Source organism: Ceratotherium simum, chromosome 20 (assembly GCF_057802395.1).
Source record: "Ceratotherium simum simum isolate JZ-2026a chromosome 20, ASM5780239v1, whole genome shotgun sequence".
Classification (NCBI taxonomy): Eukaryota; Metazoa; Chordata; class Mammalia; order Perissodactyla; family Rhinocerotidae; genus Ceratotherium; species Ceratotherium simum.
This window is the reverse complement of record NC_141919.1, coordinates 8,626,777-8,644,755: the sequence shown is the minus strand read 5'-3', so window position 1 is coordinate 8,644,755 and position 17,979 is coordinate 8,626,777. Positions and strand designations below refer to the sequence as shown.

At 41.7% G+C, this 17,979-nt stretch overlaps 1 protein-coding gene across 1 annotated transcript in view; it reads right to left on the bottom strand.

Moving 5' to 3' along the window:
* Nucleotides 1-17,979, bottom strand: part of FRMD3 (FERM domain containing 3) — a 285,395-nt gene that overhangs the window by 75,108 nt on the left and 192,308 nt on the right. Inside the window, exons 7-8 of the mRNA XM_087444424.1 lie at nucleotides 4,173-4,260; nucleotides 2,320-2,408 (exon numbers count right to left, since the gene is read on the bottom strand). Of these exons, the coding sequence (XP_087300550.1) occupies nucleotides 2,320-2,408; nucleotides 4,173-4,260 (177 nt within the window). The remainder of the gene's footprint in view (nucleotides 1-2,319; nucleotides 2,409-4,172; nucleotides 4,261-17,979) is intronic.

Sequence of the window (17,979 nt, the reverse complement as noted above, 5' to 3'; positions counted from 1 at the left end):
GTGTGTGCCCCTGTGCTTTTCCGGGGGAAAAAGAACAGTGAGGTCACATTAAATAGTTTTAACTTAGGAGAGGATTTGTGGGAGTGACAAAGCTCAATGGATGTCAAAAAAAACCCAAACTAGGATTAATGTGGGAAGAAAATTTGTTTTAGCAACATGTACATGGCTGTTATAAATGCATGTGCCTAAGCAGAGGCTGGAAAGGATGAGGATGACATCAGGACCCCACCAGGAACACCAAGATGTAGAACCAGAAACAAATGGTCTGGCGATTGTCCATCTCAACTCTTCATGGACCCAGGAAGAAACTGAAGCCCAAAGAGGAGAGACTTGCAATTAATTTGCACTTGAGATATGTCAGGTTCTAATCTAACCACTCCAGAGCTCAAGCAATTCAGAAACCTGAGGATCTAACACCCTTTGGATCCCTAAGACTTTTGTAGGCCCAGGGTGGGATGGGGGAAGACCTCGAATTACCTATACTCCCCAAAGTCTGTAGGAATCCCTAGGGATCTTATTCTGGAATGGACTGAAGGGTGACTAACATTGGAGCTTCTTTACAAGGTGCTGAAACAGAGAAGAAAACTGGGTAACACCATCACGTTACACGTATATAACGTCATAGTTCACAAATTGCATCGTTCTTACACACACTATTTCATTTGCTTCTCCCTCATCTCCTTCCATCCTTATAAGGCAGTTAGATATAATTGATACCCATTTTATGGATGAGTACATTGAGACTCAGAAGCTAAGTGATTTATTAAAGGCAACCAAGAGTTTTGAGAATGTTAATTGTGGAAGAAGAGAACAAGTGGGCACAGAGGGGAGTTGAAAGTATGAATTGAGTAAAAGGCAGTGATAGAGAGGGCTGATCATAAAAAAGAGCAGGAGGTGTAGGGAGTGGAGTGGGCATTAGCGGACTGATGCTGGTGGAGAAGGTTTGAAGGGAAGGCAGGTGCGAAGAGGAGACAAGAAGAGGTAGGGGGAGGACTTGATAAAGAGGTGGTAGAAAGATCCTGAAGCTAAAAGAACCATGAAACTGAGGTTCAGGTAAGTGCAAAAGAGCATTTCCAAGCCAGGACTGAGGATGGATGCCCACTGGCCTATCAAGAATAACTTCAGACCCAAGGGCTCAGGCCAAAGCAGCAAGCCCACCACCCAGTGAGATGTAACAGGGGTGACAAGCCTGTCAAGGACCATCAGAGAGGGAACTGAATCAAGCTGAAGGTAAGAACAAGACTAAGCCTTTACAATATTCCACATATAATGTTTAGCCTTCTTTATTCTTAACAAAACCATTTTGCTCCTTGATTGGACCATGGGTGCTGCTGGTCACCTACCCCACTCCATCCTCCCACTTTTTTACTGACAAAACCTAGACTTTATTCTTCTTTGAGGTCAGGCAGATTATGCTCTTCCCAGACTCAAGAGGATTAACCAACTTGATTTGAGCAACCCAGTAATGGAGTTCCCATTCTTCTTGGAAGGATTGGTTTAAATAGGTGCATATGACCCAATCCTGCCCAATTAGATACACAGGAAGTCCCTTCAGGGTTTCTGAAAAAGTTATCCTTGTTTTAATAGGAGACAAATGGAATGGGCTGCTCTCCTCCAGGCTCTGGGTGTTACTGTGTGAAGATGTGATGGCCAGAGTTGCACGCGTGGCCATATTATGAGCACGAGCCTGGGGACAAAAGACACCAACCTGGGATGGCAGAGAAGAAAAGGAAGCAACCCAAGTTCTTCACAGTGTTGTTGGAAAGTTAAGTTAATGGACTGTGAAACTGCCCAATGTCTGGAATTTTTGCTGTGTGAGATAGTCAGTCCTCTTACTTGTAAGCCATTGTGAGTAGACATTCCTGTTACTTTGAGCCAAATGCATGTTCAGTGATACACTGGATAACAAAAGGTGAGTTTGCAGCAAGGATTCAACAGAAGAAAGTGGACAGAAGTGAGTGGGAGAGAGTGGGTCCTGCATTGCTCGAGGGATTTTGCACCTTACCCGCCCTGACCCACTCCACGGTCAGTCCTCTGGCCAGAGCAGAAGCTACTGGTAAGGAAACACTGGACCCTTTCTCTTCGGAGGCACCCCAGGTCTCCTGCGTTGACTCCTTAGCTTGACAAATCCAATTCCCCACTAAGACAGGGCAGCCTAGATTGGGTTTCATTTATAGGTGACAAATCCCTTTATAAATGAAGCTCCGAGGCAAAGAAATGGACACTAGGCATTCTACATGATGTTTCCAAAAAAAGTCAAAGGCAGGGAAAGACCAACAAGACTAAGAAAAACGGTAAGCCAGTTTTCCAAAGACTCACCATTTTACCAAATGGATTCTCTTATTTCCCTGGAATACCACAAAGCCTGCAGCAGTGAATCCTAAAAATGTTGTTGTGCCTGTTGAATCCTGAAAAAATAGAAATAAAAACTTATTAGGATTGAGGAAAATGAATGATAAATGGTATGCTTACTCATCCTCAATCTGGGTTAATTTCAGATTAATTCCGATGATTATAGCAATAAATTAAGTTTCTGAGCTGAGACTTCTAAGGACGGGACTTCTAGAATCTAGGTGAGGTCCAAGAATGTGTAGCTTTTCCCTTTGAGGAACAGAACTTCCGCCTCACCAGGAACCTCCTGGGAAAACACAGATTAGTCCCAAACCACCACTTCTACTTCCAAGCGCCTTCTGGGGCCGCCTGAGTTCTCCGATCTGCCCTGTAATGTGGGTAAATTGTTCTTGGTGGCCATCAGCCCGGAAACCAAAGATGCTATGAAAGCAAAGCCCTGAGCATCTGATCCAGCTTGATTCAATCCCACACAGGATTTCTGGCAATTTTGTTATAAAGATATGTCCAGAAAGGCCTAGTTGTTTCCAGGTTTTACCAAGAACATCAAGCATCGATAAGTTAAGTAAAGGCAAAGGAACAACAACAAGAAAAATCAAATCAGTCTCCAAGCAATAAGTACAATAAATAGAGAGGCGCAAATTTGTGGATAAAATGTAATTCACTAAATGGAATAACCTAATTGATACCATTACGAGGAAGGGGCATCTGGCAAATATTCTAAAATAATTGTGTGGTTATACCTGAAACTAATATAATATAGTATGTCAACTATACTTCAACAAAGAAAATAAATAAAAATCACTCAAATAAATTAAATAAATAAATTAGCTCAATGAAATGAAAATAAAACAAAACAAATAATTGTGTGAGCAGAGCAGGAAGATGCACATACCAACGTGGGCAAGTACCACCGGCTCTCTGCCTTGGCTGCACATTGGAATCATCTGGGGAGCCTGGTCTGCACTCCCACAGATCCTGATGTAATTGGGCAACAGGAGTTGCTGAAGCTCCCCAGGTGCTTCTAATGAGCAGCCTGAGCTGAGGGCTATGGGACGAGTACTTCACCAAATCCCATTAGCTGTCGCATCTGGGTAAAGAAATGTTCCAGCATGACTCAAAAACGTACCTGTAAAAGCCTGGCTGATATAAACACTTAGTTTAGGATTCAGGTTAGTGCCTGGTTGATGTGTAGGTTAGGATATAGAAAGGAGGATATTGTTTTCATAAAACATTTCTGGCAAATGTGTGCATGAGCATCACCCTGGGAGCTCGTTAAAAAGGCAGATTCCCCAGTGGCACCCCCAGCAACTCTGACTCAGTAGTTTGGAGTAGGGCCCAGGTGATTCGGATACACATGGTCTGGGTTTCACGTTTGACAGAAATACTGTCAAATAATATGAGTAAAGGAAAAAAGAAAAACAAATACTCCTAATGTCAAAATATAATTTTAAATCTTTTTTTTTCTTCTACCTTCCCATTTTTTAAGACTGCATTCTTGCTGGCAATGGCCTGCAGAATAAATCTGTTAGGATCCAGTAACTTCTCAGGGGTAAAACCATCAACTTGATGAATGAATCCATGTAGGTTAATTTAGGAAAATGTAGCAACTACACAGCAATTAGCAAGCAATTGGAAGACTCCAATGGAGAGAATTAACCACCAAAATGTGCGACTGCAGCCCACTCTTGTCCCTTCCAATCAGGGGCAGTCAGTCAGGCTGTGGAAATGTCCTAGGAGGGGTCTTCCGGGCCTGCACACCTGTTAACTCTCTTTTGGGCAAAACAATGATTAAATATCGACCTGCTATGAGGGGCAATTACCTTGCATGGGTGGGGATCCACCCCATAGGTTTCCAAAGTGTGAGCTTTCAGGAGTAAGTTAAATTCAGCAACCGGTGGGCTCTGGCCTCTAAACACAAGAAAAGTTTAGTGTGTTAATATGGAAAATAATAGAAACATGGAGTCCCTTCCTTCAACAAAATGTGAGATCCTAAACTAAACAAAGAGAGAAATCCCTATATAAACAGTAATTAGTCAGACTAATCACTATTTCTCACCACAAGGAGCCCTTTGCTACGGAATCTGAGCTCATGTTCCCTGGCTAATTGTTCCATAATAAACTCACATGTACTCTGAGGACTCCAGTGACCCATACAGTTAATCAAGGTTATCAAGTTACCAATTAGTAGGCCCTTGCAAATTCAATCTTAATATGAAATAAAACACAGCATCTGTTCTTTCCTACTCATTTAAAAAGATTATCCAGGGTAAATGGCATTCCTACTTGCTCAGGGTAGAAAGTGGGCAATCCTATTACCCCATCAATAAGCCCAAAACAGAGCCATCCCGCTAGAAAAAACTGTCAACCATTCCATTGGAAAGCCCTGGATTTTGAAAGGAAATCTCAGCCACTAGTCCTAGCACTGCCCTCCAGCACAAGGTCTTGGCCTTGTCGGGGGTGGGGGGAGGGGGGCAGGCAGACAACAAATAGAGATGGCTGTGAAGGCCTTTCGGGCTGACTTCCAAACCACGACTGGGCAGCATTTCAGACTCTGCTTTGACCAGCATTAATATCCCACATGTATCTTAGAGAATCTGAACCACTCCCCAAAGATAACCATATAACCCTAACAACCAAGAAGAGTTTGCTAAGGAAAATAACAGGAATTCATTTTCATTTTCAAAATGTAACACTATACTGCAATATCAGATCTATTTCCACCCAAGCTTCTCCCCAAAGATGGATTCTCCCACCCCCTCAAGACAGCTAAGAGTCATCATGCCTCTAAATCAAAATGGTATCCCATCTACCTTCCTCATAAAGCCTTTTGAGATCTTCTCTTACCTGAGTGGACTGAAATTTCACTCTTCTATGTCTAAGGAGCATCTTTATTTATACACCTTGATCAGCACTGTGGGACCCTTTCAATCCAACAACTCCTATCTTTCTTGGGCCTTTGATTCTTTTATTCCTCCCCCAACCTCCTCCCTCACCCCAACCACCTCCCTCTTCTCTCCTTCGCGAGGCCCTAGTAAATGGACTGTGAGGCTCCTAGATCTATTCTCCATGTCTTTTTAACCTCTGTTTCATTCTTTAAATCTGTCATTTTTGTACTATATTCTGAATTATTTCTTAATTCAAACCTCCAATTGCTAATTTATTCTTCAGCTGTGTGCATCCTGCTTTTCATCCCATTTATGAGTTTTTTTTTTTTTAACATCAATTATTTCATTTCCAATGTACTATCTGTTTGGCTCTTGAAATAGCTGCCTGTTCTTATTTTATAGAGTAAATTCCTCTGAGGAAACCCACTTTAAAAGAAACAAAGTCCAATCCTGTTTGCTTTCTTGGTGACGTCCTTGGTGTGCCGAGTCAGTGTCTCTCATTCATTGAGTTGATGTTTCTGTAAGTGCTGATTCTTGTTGGGGTGCACATCTTTGTATCTGATGTTATTTGTTGAATGCAGTGGCCGACAGAGATCGTAGGGTAGGGTAGGATGTGCCATATGGGAAGAGTATGTGTTAGTAACTTGATTTCAGGCTGAATGTTCTAGTTTCTTCTGGGTGTTACCTACACACAAGGCTCCTCCAGCTCAAGTCTGCTGCTGCCCATGACTCAGCACAGGGAACCAGAGGAAGGAGGCAAAGCTGCCAACTGCTCCAAATGCAGTTACCCACTCGCCGTGATGGCCAACCTGTGTATCTGTTGCCTGAAGCACTGAGAACCACTCCCATCCTACATATGTGTGTGACCCAGAATCCCTCCATCTGTTCCCTGACTTCCACAGATATTGCAGGACTTCTGATCCAAAGGTGGCATTCTTTCTTGTATCTGCTTTCTAATACTTTTTCTATAATCCATAGGGACTTGGAGAAGAAAGGGAAGGTAGCCCATATATGCTACCTTTTTCTTTTAATAGAAGAGATAATTTTTTTCTTTTTTTGTGAGGAAGATCAGCCCTGAGCTAACATCTGCTGCCAATCCTCCTCTCTCTGCTGAGGAAGATTAGCCTTGAGCTAACATCTGTGCCCATCTTCCTCTACTTTGTATGTGGGACACTGCCACAGCGTGGCTTGAGCAGTGTGCAGGTCCGTGCCCAGGATCTGAAGCTGTGAAACCTGGGCCACTGAAGTGGAGTGCATGAACTTAACCATTATGCCACCTGGCCGGCCCCTAGAAGGGACACTTTTTAAATCCATCTTTTACAGAATATATTCCTGAGGGATTAACTCAAACACCTGCTTTAGGAAAACAGTCTTTCTAAAGTCCTTCCAGATTTCCTCTTTAGTCTTAGTGCTCTGAAATTTCACTGTGATTTATATGAAGGGATCATTTTTGTTTATTCATCCTGATCATCACTATATGGGCCCTTTCAATCCAACAACTCCTTTGATTCTTTTTTTTCACAAGTCACAGTCATTATAATTATTTCTCTTCTTGATAAAGTAGCAATAGATTCAAGAAAGTCACCAACTACATTGACAGGGAAGGAGAAAGGGATTTTTTAAAAGTTTTATCAATACATATAGGTATTTGTCTCTCCATAGCTCTCTCATAAGTTCTTGAAGTAATAGCTTACCTTTCACCGGAAAATAAAGATAATTATTGAATCCAAGTATTGAGGGCTTTCTCCCTTCCTCACTCCCCTACTCTCTCTCCCTCACTCACTAGTTCACTCATCTCACCCCTGACTAGGTACGAAGCAGAGCCATCCAGCACATTACTAAGCAGGACCCCACTCTGGTGGTCCTCAATGCAAACTTTCAGCCTAGTGACCCAGACTGAGGCCAAAGTGAACCAGGACCAGAGCCAAAGCAGCCCAGTGCCTCCCACAGCCACAGGCCATGAGCTCTGCTCCAGGAGAGTCCTCCCACTGGACACGAAAGGCCCTCTGTCCACATTGATAGGGCTCCTCTGTTCTGCAGAGCTGGCCTTGCTCCATAGTGGTTAAATCATCAGCACCTTTGTATAAGCCATACAATGTTTATTCTTATAATTCAAGTTTGATTTTGAAGCTTACCCTTTTTTTCTGTTCAGTCTGTTAAATGTGAGAGATTATAATCTGGAAGTTCATGTTGGAAAGTGAGTAAGCTTTGCTTGCCCAGGTGGTCTCTTTCTGACCTCTTCCCTATCCTGAGTAAATCTGATGGACATCTAATGTCTAATCGCAAACATCAACTCCAGGTGACGGCAGGGTGTGGTGCTACACAGCTCCAGAGGGTGTGCCATTAAACTCCGTCCTCCCTGTTCATCAGGAAATACCATGCAGGGTGTGAAACTGCAAGCCCTGGTACGGGAAAAGATCTCAGCAACATCCACAATCAAAAAAAAGGACTCCTATGTAGAATTTAAAAAAAAAAAAACTCATAAATGAATAAAGAACAATACATTTTTTTTAAAAAAAGATAACCCAGAAGAAAAATAGGCACAAGACTCGAATAGGCACTTCATAAAAGAAGATACCCAAATAGCCAACCACCACGTGAAAATATGCTTAACTTCTTTATGATCAGGAAAATGCAGATTAAAACTATGAGAAATCATTCACACATCTGATAGCTAAAATTTAAAAAACAGTACCAAGCACTTGTGAGGATGTGCAGCAAAAGCAACTCTCATACACTGCTAGTGAAAGAACAATTTGGTAGAATTGTTTGGAAAACTAGCAAAATCTACTAAAGTTGAATGTGTGTTCCCTGTAATATAGCAATTCCATTCATAGTTATATGTGCAACAGAAATTAATGCATGTTGAACCAAGAAACATAAAGAATTTTCACAGTGGTGCCATTTGTAACAGCAAAAAATAGGAAACAACTCAAATGTTTATCAACAGTAGAATGGATATACACTGGAATACTATACAGCCAGGAAAATAAATGAATTAAAGCTACACACAACAAGATGGATGACTATCATAGAAATAAAACTGAACAAAAGAAACAAGATATAAATGAATATGCACTGAATGAATTCCATTTATATGGCTTTTAAAAATTGGCAAACAAAACTAAAGTGTTAAAAGTCAGAGATGTGACTACTTTTGGGGAGGAGGGAGAAGGTAAATTGGGAAGGTACAAAGGGGCTTCTGAGGTGTTCCCAGTCCTCTCTTTGACCTGGGTGGTGGTTGCACACAAGCTCTCTTTGTAATAATTCACTGAGCTTTGCATTGATGTTGTGTGTACTTTTATGAATCTGTGTTATAGTTCAGTTCTTAAGAGTTTAAGAAAAAAGGAAAAGAGAAAAAAGGCTGTGAAGCACTGGGAACCCTCATATATTGTGGGTGTGAAAGTAAGCTGGAGCAACCCCTTTAGGCAACAAGCTACTGCATTCTAGAAAAACTTAAGTTGTGCAAACCCTATGGCCCAGCAAATTCCACACCTAGGTTTGTACCTAGACTAGGGGCTCCTTTACATACGCTCCCATGAGAATTGTTCAAGAAGCCGTAATAACTTTTTTTTTTTTTTTTGGTGAGGGCCCTGTCTTGACATGAGTACAGCCATGTTTGGCTGCTCCACTGACCTACAGCCACCAGCACGAAAAGCAATATAAAAGCTGCTTTCTGTGTGGTAGGAACTGGCCCTTCTCCCATGGAGATAGTTGCAATGTGTAAAAATTTCAAGGCCCTTTGGGCACCGCAGCCTGGGGAAGACTGGCCATCTGTGGCGGGCTGGGATGATAAGCAGGGTAAACAATGCACGTACACAACTACTGGGCTGGGACGACAGCCAGGGGGCGGGCTCAGTGCACATACGCCACTGATAATCATCTGTGCATGGGAACACTAGATGCTTGCTCTGTAAACTCTGTAACTGTTTATGTAAACTGCTGGAAACTGAGACCCGGTGAGAGTTCCACCTGTGGGACGCCTTGCCCAGGACGTGTGATTTCCGCCCAGCCGTGTCGATTGACAGGACTCTCCCGGCCGTGGGGCGTGGATGTTGTAATTGATTTATTGTGAAGTAATTGATCTGATGTGCTCTCTTTTCGATCAACCTGGTGTTTCTCTTTCTGGTTGATTTGTGTCATTTCCCTTCAGTCGATCTGGTGTTTCCCTTTCTGATTGATCTGATGTTTTTCCCTCTTGTTATATGACCTATTCGAATCTGCTGCTATCTCAGCCGATGTGAATGTTTTCCCTTTCCAGTCGAGCTGGTGTTTTTTCCCTCTTATTATTTGACCTATTCGGATCTGTTTGCAGACTATCACCTTTTCTATCCTCTATATAATAAAATATACCTTCAGTCCATTTGCTTGGAGTGGAAAGTTTTTTTTACATCTCCGATGGAATCCCTGAACCTCTCATAACAGGCTCTGAGATAACCGCCACTGCCAATCCTCCTCTTTTTCCTGAGGTAGACTGGCCCTGAGCTAACATCTGTGCCTGAGCTAACAGCATGATTTGATAAGCGGTGCATAGGTCTGCACTGGGGACCCGAATCTGAGAACCCTGGGCCGCTGAAGTGGAGCGCGCAGACTCAACCTCTACGCCACCTGGCCGGCTCCCATGATAACTTTTTTTAATAGCAAAAACCTAGATACAACCCAAATGTCCACGAACAGATAAATGGATACGTAAAATGCAACATGTTCATAGGGTAGAAAATTAATTATACAAAAGCAAAAATGAAGACCTATGGCTATATATATCTGTCAATGTGGAAGAATCTCAAAAACATAATGCTGATGGGGAAAAAGTGAGATACAAGAACAGAGTAGTATGATCCCATTTATACGAAAGTTAAAAATAGGCAAAAACAAAGCAATGCATTATTTAATGATACATGTGAAGTACATTTATAAAAGCAAAACAAGAGAATGAATAACCCTAAATTCAGAATAGTGTAGAGGAGGGCGGGAGTTGAACTGGAGGGGCACACAGGAGACTTCAGAGTATCTGGTGATACTCTAATTCATAAGCAGAGTTAGGGGGTCATGGGTGTTTTTCCAACCATTTCTTTCAATTTTACATATATTGTATATACTCTTTCATGTATTATATATTTGCAATGATTAAAAGAGAAACAAATTCCCGTGTTTTTAATAAAAGAATTATTGGATGAAATATTGCAGTCTAAAAGCACGGCTGAACTAAACAGAATTGGTTAAGAATATAATAGACACGCACACAGAGTTACGTTTCACTAAACTCTACTGTTCCAAGCAATATATAATTGTTTATATTGCCATTTTTTTCACTTAATATTCATAAAGGAGGAATTCTTATGCTCATTTTATAGATGAGGACTCTGACATTCAAAGAGAAAAAGTAACTTGCTCAAGGATCCTCGCCTAGTAGGTGCACAAGCGAGGCGCAGATCCAAGTCCGCCTGGCTCCAAAGTGCTCCTCAGCACCTGCGCTGCCATCACTCCCTACATGATATGGTCACGAGCCACCTGCCCGCCCTCCTGGACGCTATGGCAGAACATTTCGAAATGACATGGTTTCTATCGGTTCTTATAGAAAGCATTTTTCAAATTCTAAACACTGCACTTTATCAATGATGAGGCAATCCACCCCAGATGACTGATATTTAGACCTGATTAGAGAGCAGTGGTGTTTCAATTTTAATCTAGGTCAGAGATTCTGCACACTAAAGCCTGCAGGCTAAATCCGCACCGCCGCCTGATTTTGTACAACCCTCGAGCTGAGAATGATTTTTCCATTTTTAAATGGCTTAAAACAATCAAACGAAGAATAATACTGCATGACCCATGAAAATTATATGACATTCAAATTTCAGTATCAATACGTTTTTATTGGAACACAGCCACACCCATTGGTTTGCATCCTGTCTATGGCTGCTGTCATGTTCTAACAGCAAAAACCGAGTAGTTGCAACAGAGACCGTATGTTCTGCAAAGCCTAAAGTATTTACTAAATGACCTAGTACAGAAAAAGTTTTCTGAACACTGATCTAGGAACTCAACACAGGAATAGAGAATAACTGGAGCTATGTCTCTGTGATTCCATAAAATGAAGATAAAAACAGTACCTACCTTCAAGATTTGGTGTAAAGAGTAAGCAGTGAACAGATGGTAGCCTAACACTAAAGCCATTAGATTAGTGCCTGGCATAGAGTATGCTCTCTCCTCACCGTCAGAAAAGCATTTGTTCCTTGCTGGCCCTGCACATGACTGAAATCAGAAATATGATGGTGGGGGCAATGTCAGGAAGCATGTCGAGATAGTTATAGCAAAGAAAAGGCCCCTCTTTAAAACAAAAGTCCCCAAATTGGGATTGTTTGCTTTGAGTTTGACTGTAGATCTCCAAGAGCTAAGCATTTAAAAGACTTAATCTAAAAAGTCAGACACAGAGAAAGGCTAACTGCAAATGTTCAGAGAAAGGAAAGAGTTCAAAACCAATAGAGACAAGGTGGAGACCCCGAGGGCACTAAAGACCCCTGAGTCTTCTGACTCACTGAAGAAGAAACCATTTAGTGACCAGGTCTACAGGAAGACTCGAAGACCAATTAAATAGAAATTTTTCTTTTTCCCTCAGATCTCCCACTGGACATTTGTTTCTGGCAAAAACCTTGTTTGGTAATGGAAAATAATGATTTTCTATCCTTTAAATCTTGCACCAGGAACTGTTCTGCTAAGACTAATAGTGTCTCTAATGAGACATTTAGAAGTAAAGCCCAGTGATTAGTTGGATTCTTTTTTAAGACCTACCAATTCTCTAAAGAAATGCTTTTCTAAAAATTAGGTGACGTCAAGTAATTATGTATTTAGCTATGTATCTCCTTCCTGCCTGTCTTGAATACTTGTTGCCCAAGAGGAACACTCTCTCTCTTACTGATCTTCCTTTAGCATACTATTACATAGAGTACAAAAATGTACAGCATCTCAAGAATGAACGCAAATTATTAGTGGACATGAATTGTGGAATGAGGTGTGGATCTTGCCAGCAATGACCTGGACTGCTCGGAGCACAATTGGCAGGGAAGGCGGTGGATTCTCTCCACCGGATCTACTTGGGTCTGTGAGCTTCAGAATTAAACTCATGGGTGAAAGGCCAATACAATGGTCTTCTACTGTCAAGTAAAATTCTCAATGTGAGTTAGGTTAGGTTTTTCTGAAACTTGGTTGCAATTTTACTTGGATTTGCTCACCACTGGCTTCAAGTGCTTGCGAGTGTTCTCAGGACTGGCCCTTTAGCAGGGCTTGGGATCTTAGTCCCCACGGGACCCTGGAAAGCTCTATCTGCTTTCTTTACAGCCTGGCTGCCAACTTTTTTGAGCTGCAGAGTCTTCTTTGCTCTCCAGCCCCACCCCTGGCTCTCTGCACTTCAGAAGATCGTTTTCCTCCCTGTGGTCCTGTCCCTCACCACTGTGCAGAGCTTTTCTGCCCTGGCTGAAGGTCTGGAGTGCCTCAGAGGGATTTCACTCAGTTCTCCTGTCCTGTCTGACTTGGGCATACTGTTCCTCTTCACTCAGTGAAGGCCTGGGGCTAAATCGTGGTGAGAAAGTGCAACTCACAGTGCAGCTTGAGTCTTTGGGGTCCCAATCAGTTAAGTCAGCCCACTCATGGCCACTAAAACCTTGTTAAAGATTTGGCTAGTTCCGCGCTGGCCCCACGGCTTAGTGGTTAGGTGCGCACGCTCTGCTGCTGGCAGCCCGGGTTCGGATCCCGGGCGCACACCGACGCACTGCTTCTCCGGCCATGCTGAGGCTGTGTCCCACATACAGCAACTAGAAGGATGTGCAGCTATGACATACAACTATCTACTGGGGCTTTGGGGGGAATAAATAAATAAATAAATAAATAAATAAATAAATAAATAAAAATTATAAAAAAAAAAAAAAAGATTTGGCTAGTTCCTCTTGCACCCACTCATGACATATCCCTCCTCCTCCCATCACTCCACCAGAAGTGAAAGAAACTGCAGGTCTCCACTCTGCTAAGAAGGACGTTCTGGATTTTTGGTACATTTAGGTTTCTTTGCAACCTAAGCTCTCAGGATAGGTTTTAAAAATATGAATTTGTAGTTTATGTAGCTTGTTAATGTTATCTTGGTGTTGGGGGCAATCAATGTCTCATGCTTTCCTACTTCCCAACTGGAAGTGAGAATCCCCAGTCTGAATTCAGTCAAGTTGCAGCATACAAAATTAATATACAGAAACCTGTTGCATTTCTATACATTCATAATGAACTATCAGAAAGAAAAACGGGGGCTGGTCTCGTGGCTTAGCGGTTAAGTGCGTGCGCTCCGCTACTGGTGACCCCAGTTCAGATCCCGGGCACACACTGACGCACCGCTTGTTGGGCCATGCTGAGGCGGCGTCCCACATACAGCAATGAGCAGGATGTGCAACTATGACATACAACTGTCTACTGGGGCTTTGGGGAGAAAGAGGGGAAAAAAAACCAAAAAGGAGGAGGATTGGCAATAGACGTTAGCTCAGGGCCGGAATTCCTCAGCAAAAAAAAAGAAAAGAAAATGAAGAAAACAATCCCATTTACATTTGCATCAAAAAGAATAAAATACCTAGGAGTAAATTTAACCAAGGAGGCAAAAGACCTGTACTCTGAAAACTATAAGACATTAATGAAAGAAATTGAAGGCGACACAAACGAATAGAAAGATATACCATGCTCATGGATTAGAAGAATTAATATTGTTAAAATGTCCATACGACAGCAATCTACAGATTCAATGCAATCCCTATCAAAATAACAATGTCATTTTTCAGACCTAGATCAAATAATTCTAAAATTTGTATGGAATGACAAAACAGCCAGAATAGCCAAAACAATCTTAAGAAAGAAGAATAAAACTGGAGAAATCATACTCCCTGATTTCAAACTATACTACAAAGCTATTGTAATCAAAACAGTATGCTACTGGGGCCGACCCAGTGGCGCAAGCAGTTAAGTGTGCGTGCTCCACTGCAGTGTCCCGGGGTTCACCGGTTCGGATCCCCGGCATGCACCGACACACCGCTTGGCAAGCCATGCTGTGGCGGGGTCCCATATAAAGTGGAGGAAGATGGGCCTGGATGTTAGCCCAGGGCCAGTCTTCCTCAGCAAAAAAAAGAGGAGGATTGGCAGATGTTAGCTTAGGGCTGATCTTCCTCGCACACAAAAAAAACAAAAACAGTATGGTACTGGCACAAAAACAGACACATAAATCAATGGAACAGAATAGAGAGCCCAGAAATAAACCCATGCGTATGTGGTCAATTAATCTATGACAAGGGAGGCAAGAATATACAATGGAGAAAAGACAGTCTCTTTAAAAATCATGTTGGGAAAACCCATTCTGTCATGGGTTGAAGCCCTGGGGCCAGGCATGGAGAAGGTTTACAGGAGAGGAGCCACTTAGAAAGATATCAGAGCACTGTACAGGAAGACTCAGGTTTCAGGTCAAGGTCTATTGCTTCATAATTGTGTAGCCTTAGATAAGTTAATTTCTCAGGCCTCTGTTTCCTCATTAGTGAAAGAAGGTGGTTGCAAACTCAATATCAATGGAGACAGAAGGTGAATTAGCTGAGCAGAGATGGTGGCAATTCGGAGAGCAAATGATTCTTTTAAAAGGCACTGTTGCATAGCTCCAGCTGAGTGTTGCCATGTAGGGGTCAGAGCCTAGTGTTACCAAATCCCCCAGTTGTGAGTAAAGCTGGAAATTTATGGCAACTGATTCCACTTTTAAAAACTATTATTTGGCCCAAAGAACATACATCTGGGTCAGAGTGTAGTCCAAGAACTGTCATTTTATAACCTCTGCTTTGACTCCAAGAGTCCTTCAAGTGTAATAATTGGGTGTCAAGTTTCTTTGCTTTTGGCTTGTGACCTCTTGATATTCAAAGGCTCTGGATGGTAGTTGTAGCTGGGTATGACTAATAAATATTAGGAAGTAAATTAATTGTTGCTTCAGGAATATTGTTTTTTAGATAAAATCTTTCAAAACATGAGGTCATGGGGGAGCAGGAATGATGAAGGGGATCCCAGCTTGGTGGTGAGGCAGTTGAAGATCATTGGGCTAGGTCATCCAACACTTCTATAGTTCCTGACACATAAGTGCCCTTCAAGAAATATTTGCTGCATGAGCAGATGGATGGATAGATGCATGGATGTATGGATGAATGGACAGACATGGATAGATGCATGGATGTATGGATGAATCATGGATGGGTATGTGGACTGATGGATGGATGGATAAACACAATATTATAGTCTCATCAAAAGTTCAAAAAGTCTTTGACTCTATGCATAATTTAGAATCACATGTCAGGGGCTATCAAAGAATGTACTAAGTAATGGCTGATTCCAGCTTCCAATACTACCCCTTTCTCCTTCTTCAATGCCTCGTTACACTTCGGTAACATTGCTCTTTCTCTCTTCAAGTCACTTTAGCCAGATTTCATCTGCATAAAAATTGTTGATGGCTTGAGTGCACACATCATTTGCCTCTTGCCCAACCCTCTCTAGAAATGTCCCTGACACTAGGACATATAATGCAAGGATTTAGTTTTTACAAGAGGAGCATTTGATGCCAAATCATTTTGTCTTCCCCTTCCTAAGAAGGGTGTTATATCAAATAACAACAGAGAATGGAAAAGGACTTGATAACCAACCAGAGAGATGCTAGGGTTTTAGAACTAGAGACTTCAGAAGGGAAAGGATATGGGGTAGGGGGAGATGACAGAGGGAAAGCACATTTCAAGAAAGATTAGAGTTATAAAATAACCTGACATTTCTTCTCTTTCTTTTACACAATAAACACTCTTCTCAAAACTACACAAAAACACTTCCTTGTGATCTATTCATCAGAAGCACAGGTAGAGGGTATTTATCATAGCAGGGCACTTATTTCTACAAAGCTAGACATTTTTGAAACTATAAATCCCTGTCAGGAAGCCATGGCACATGATTTACAGAGAATGTTACTTTTGAGAAACAGAAAGAGATAATGACTCTTTAAAATACACTCAGTGTCATTGTTGCTTCCAGCACAAACCTCACTGCATCAGATCGTTATGGTGGTGGCTAATTGGATGATTTTTCTGCTTTTTAAGAAGGCAGGAATATACTTCATCAAAACCAATTGAGCTTTTTGACTATTCAAAAGCTGATGACCTGTGACTGAAGCTAATCCAAGTGTCTTTGCCTCTAATAAGAAACCTGATGAACTGGTGATGAGAGGAATAGCTGAGTAGAAACTCTAGGAAAAGCTCCAGAAAAGCCAATCAGGGTTCCTGATAGTGAAATCAATCTTATTCTTGATCTTCAACTCCTCCAAGCACCCTCATGACGAATGGAATGGGTATTCTCTCTCAACCTGGATGACCATGATTAAAGCTTTGGAAAACAGAAACTAAGAGAGTCAAAAATAGAAGTGTCATGTCCCCAAGGATTGTGGCAATGGCTTCCCCCAGCCACCAGAGGGCTCTAGAAGGAGGAATAACCTATTTCTGTGCAGGCCCAGTGGCAGGACCTCAGCTCTGCATATCAAACTCAAACGAAATCCATAAATTACAAGAGGTTCTTTTTTATACACAGTTTTCAAAACAAATATGGCTCTTGTTGCCTTAAAATTACCTATAGAGGCAGGAGAGTGAAGCAGAAATGGATTCAAGATGTGCTCTGCCACATGTTTGGAACAGGAGTCAGCAAACTAGAACCTTGGGTCAAATTTGGCCCACCATCTGTTTTGTCAATAAAGTTTTACTGAATCATAGCCTAGTCATTTATGTAATGTCTACGTTTTCTTTTGTCCTACAAAAGCATAGCTGAATGGCTGCAGTAGAGCCTATGTGGCCCAGAAAGCCAAAAAAAAATTATTAATTACTCTTAATCTAGAAGAATCATTCAGCCTCAGTGAGTTTTAGCACTGACATCTATTTAATAATGTGAATCATACATCTCCACATCCTCTAGTTCACAGAATATTAAGATGCCCCAAGATGCCTCTATAAAATCTTTCTAAATAAAACTCTATTAGCTACACACTTATTAGAATGGCCAAAATCAAGAACATGGAAAACACGAAATGCTGGCAAGGATGTGGACTAATAGGAACTCTCATTCATTGCTGGTGAGAATACAAAATTGTACAGACACTTTGGAAGATAGTTTGGCAGTTTTTTACAAACTTTAATATACTCTTACCATACAATCCAGCAATCATGCTCCTTGGCATTTAATCAAATGAGTTGAAAATTTATGTCCACACAAAGCCAGCATATGGATATTTATAGCAGCTTTGTTCATAATTGCCAAAACGTGAAAGCAACCAAGATGCCCTTCAGTAGCTGAATGGATAAATAAACTGTGGTACATCCAGACAATGGAATATTATTCAGCAATAAAAAGAAATGAGTTATTGATGAAAAGACACGGAGGAGGCACTGGCCCCATGGTGTAGTGGGTAAGTTTGTGCGCTCCACTTCAGTGGCCCAGGGTTTGCAGGTTCGGATCCCAGGTGTGGACATACATACTGCTCATCAAGCCATGCTGTGGTGGCATCCCACATACAAAAAATAGAGGAAGATTGGCACAGATGTTAGCTTAGGGACAATATTCCTCACACACACACACACACACACACACAAGACATGGAGGAAGCCTAAAGGCATATTGCTAAGTGAAAGAAGCCAATCAGAAAAGGCTACATACTGTATGG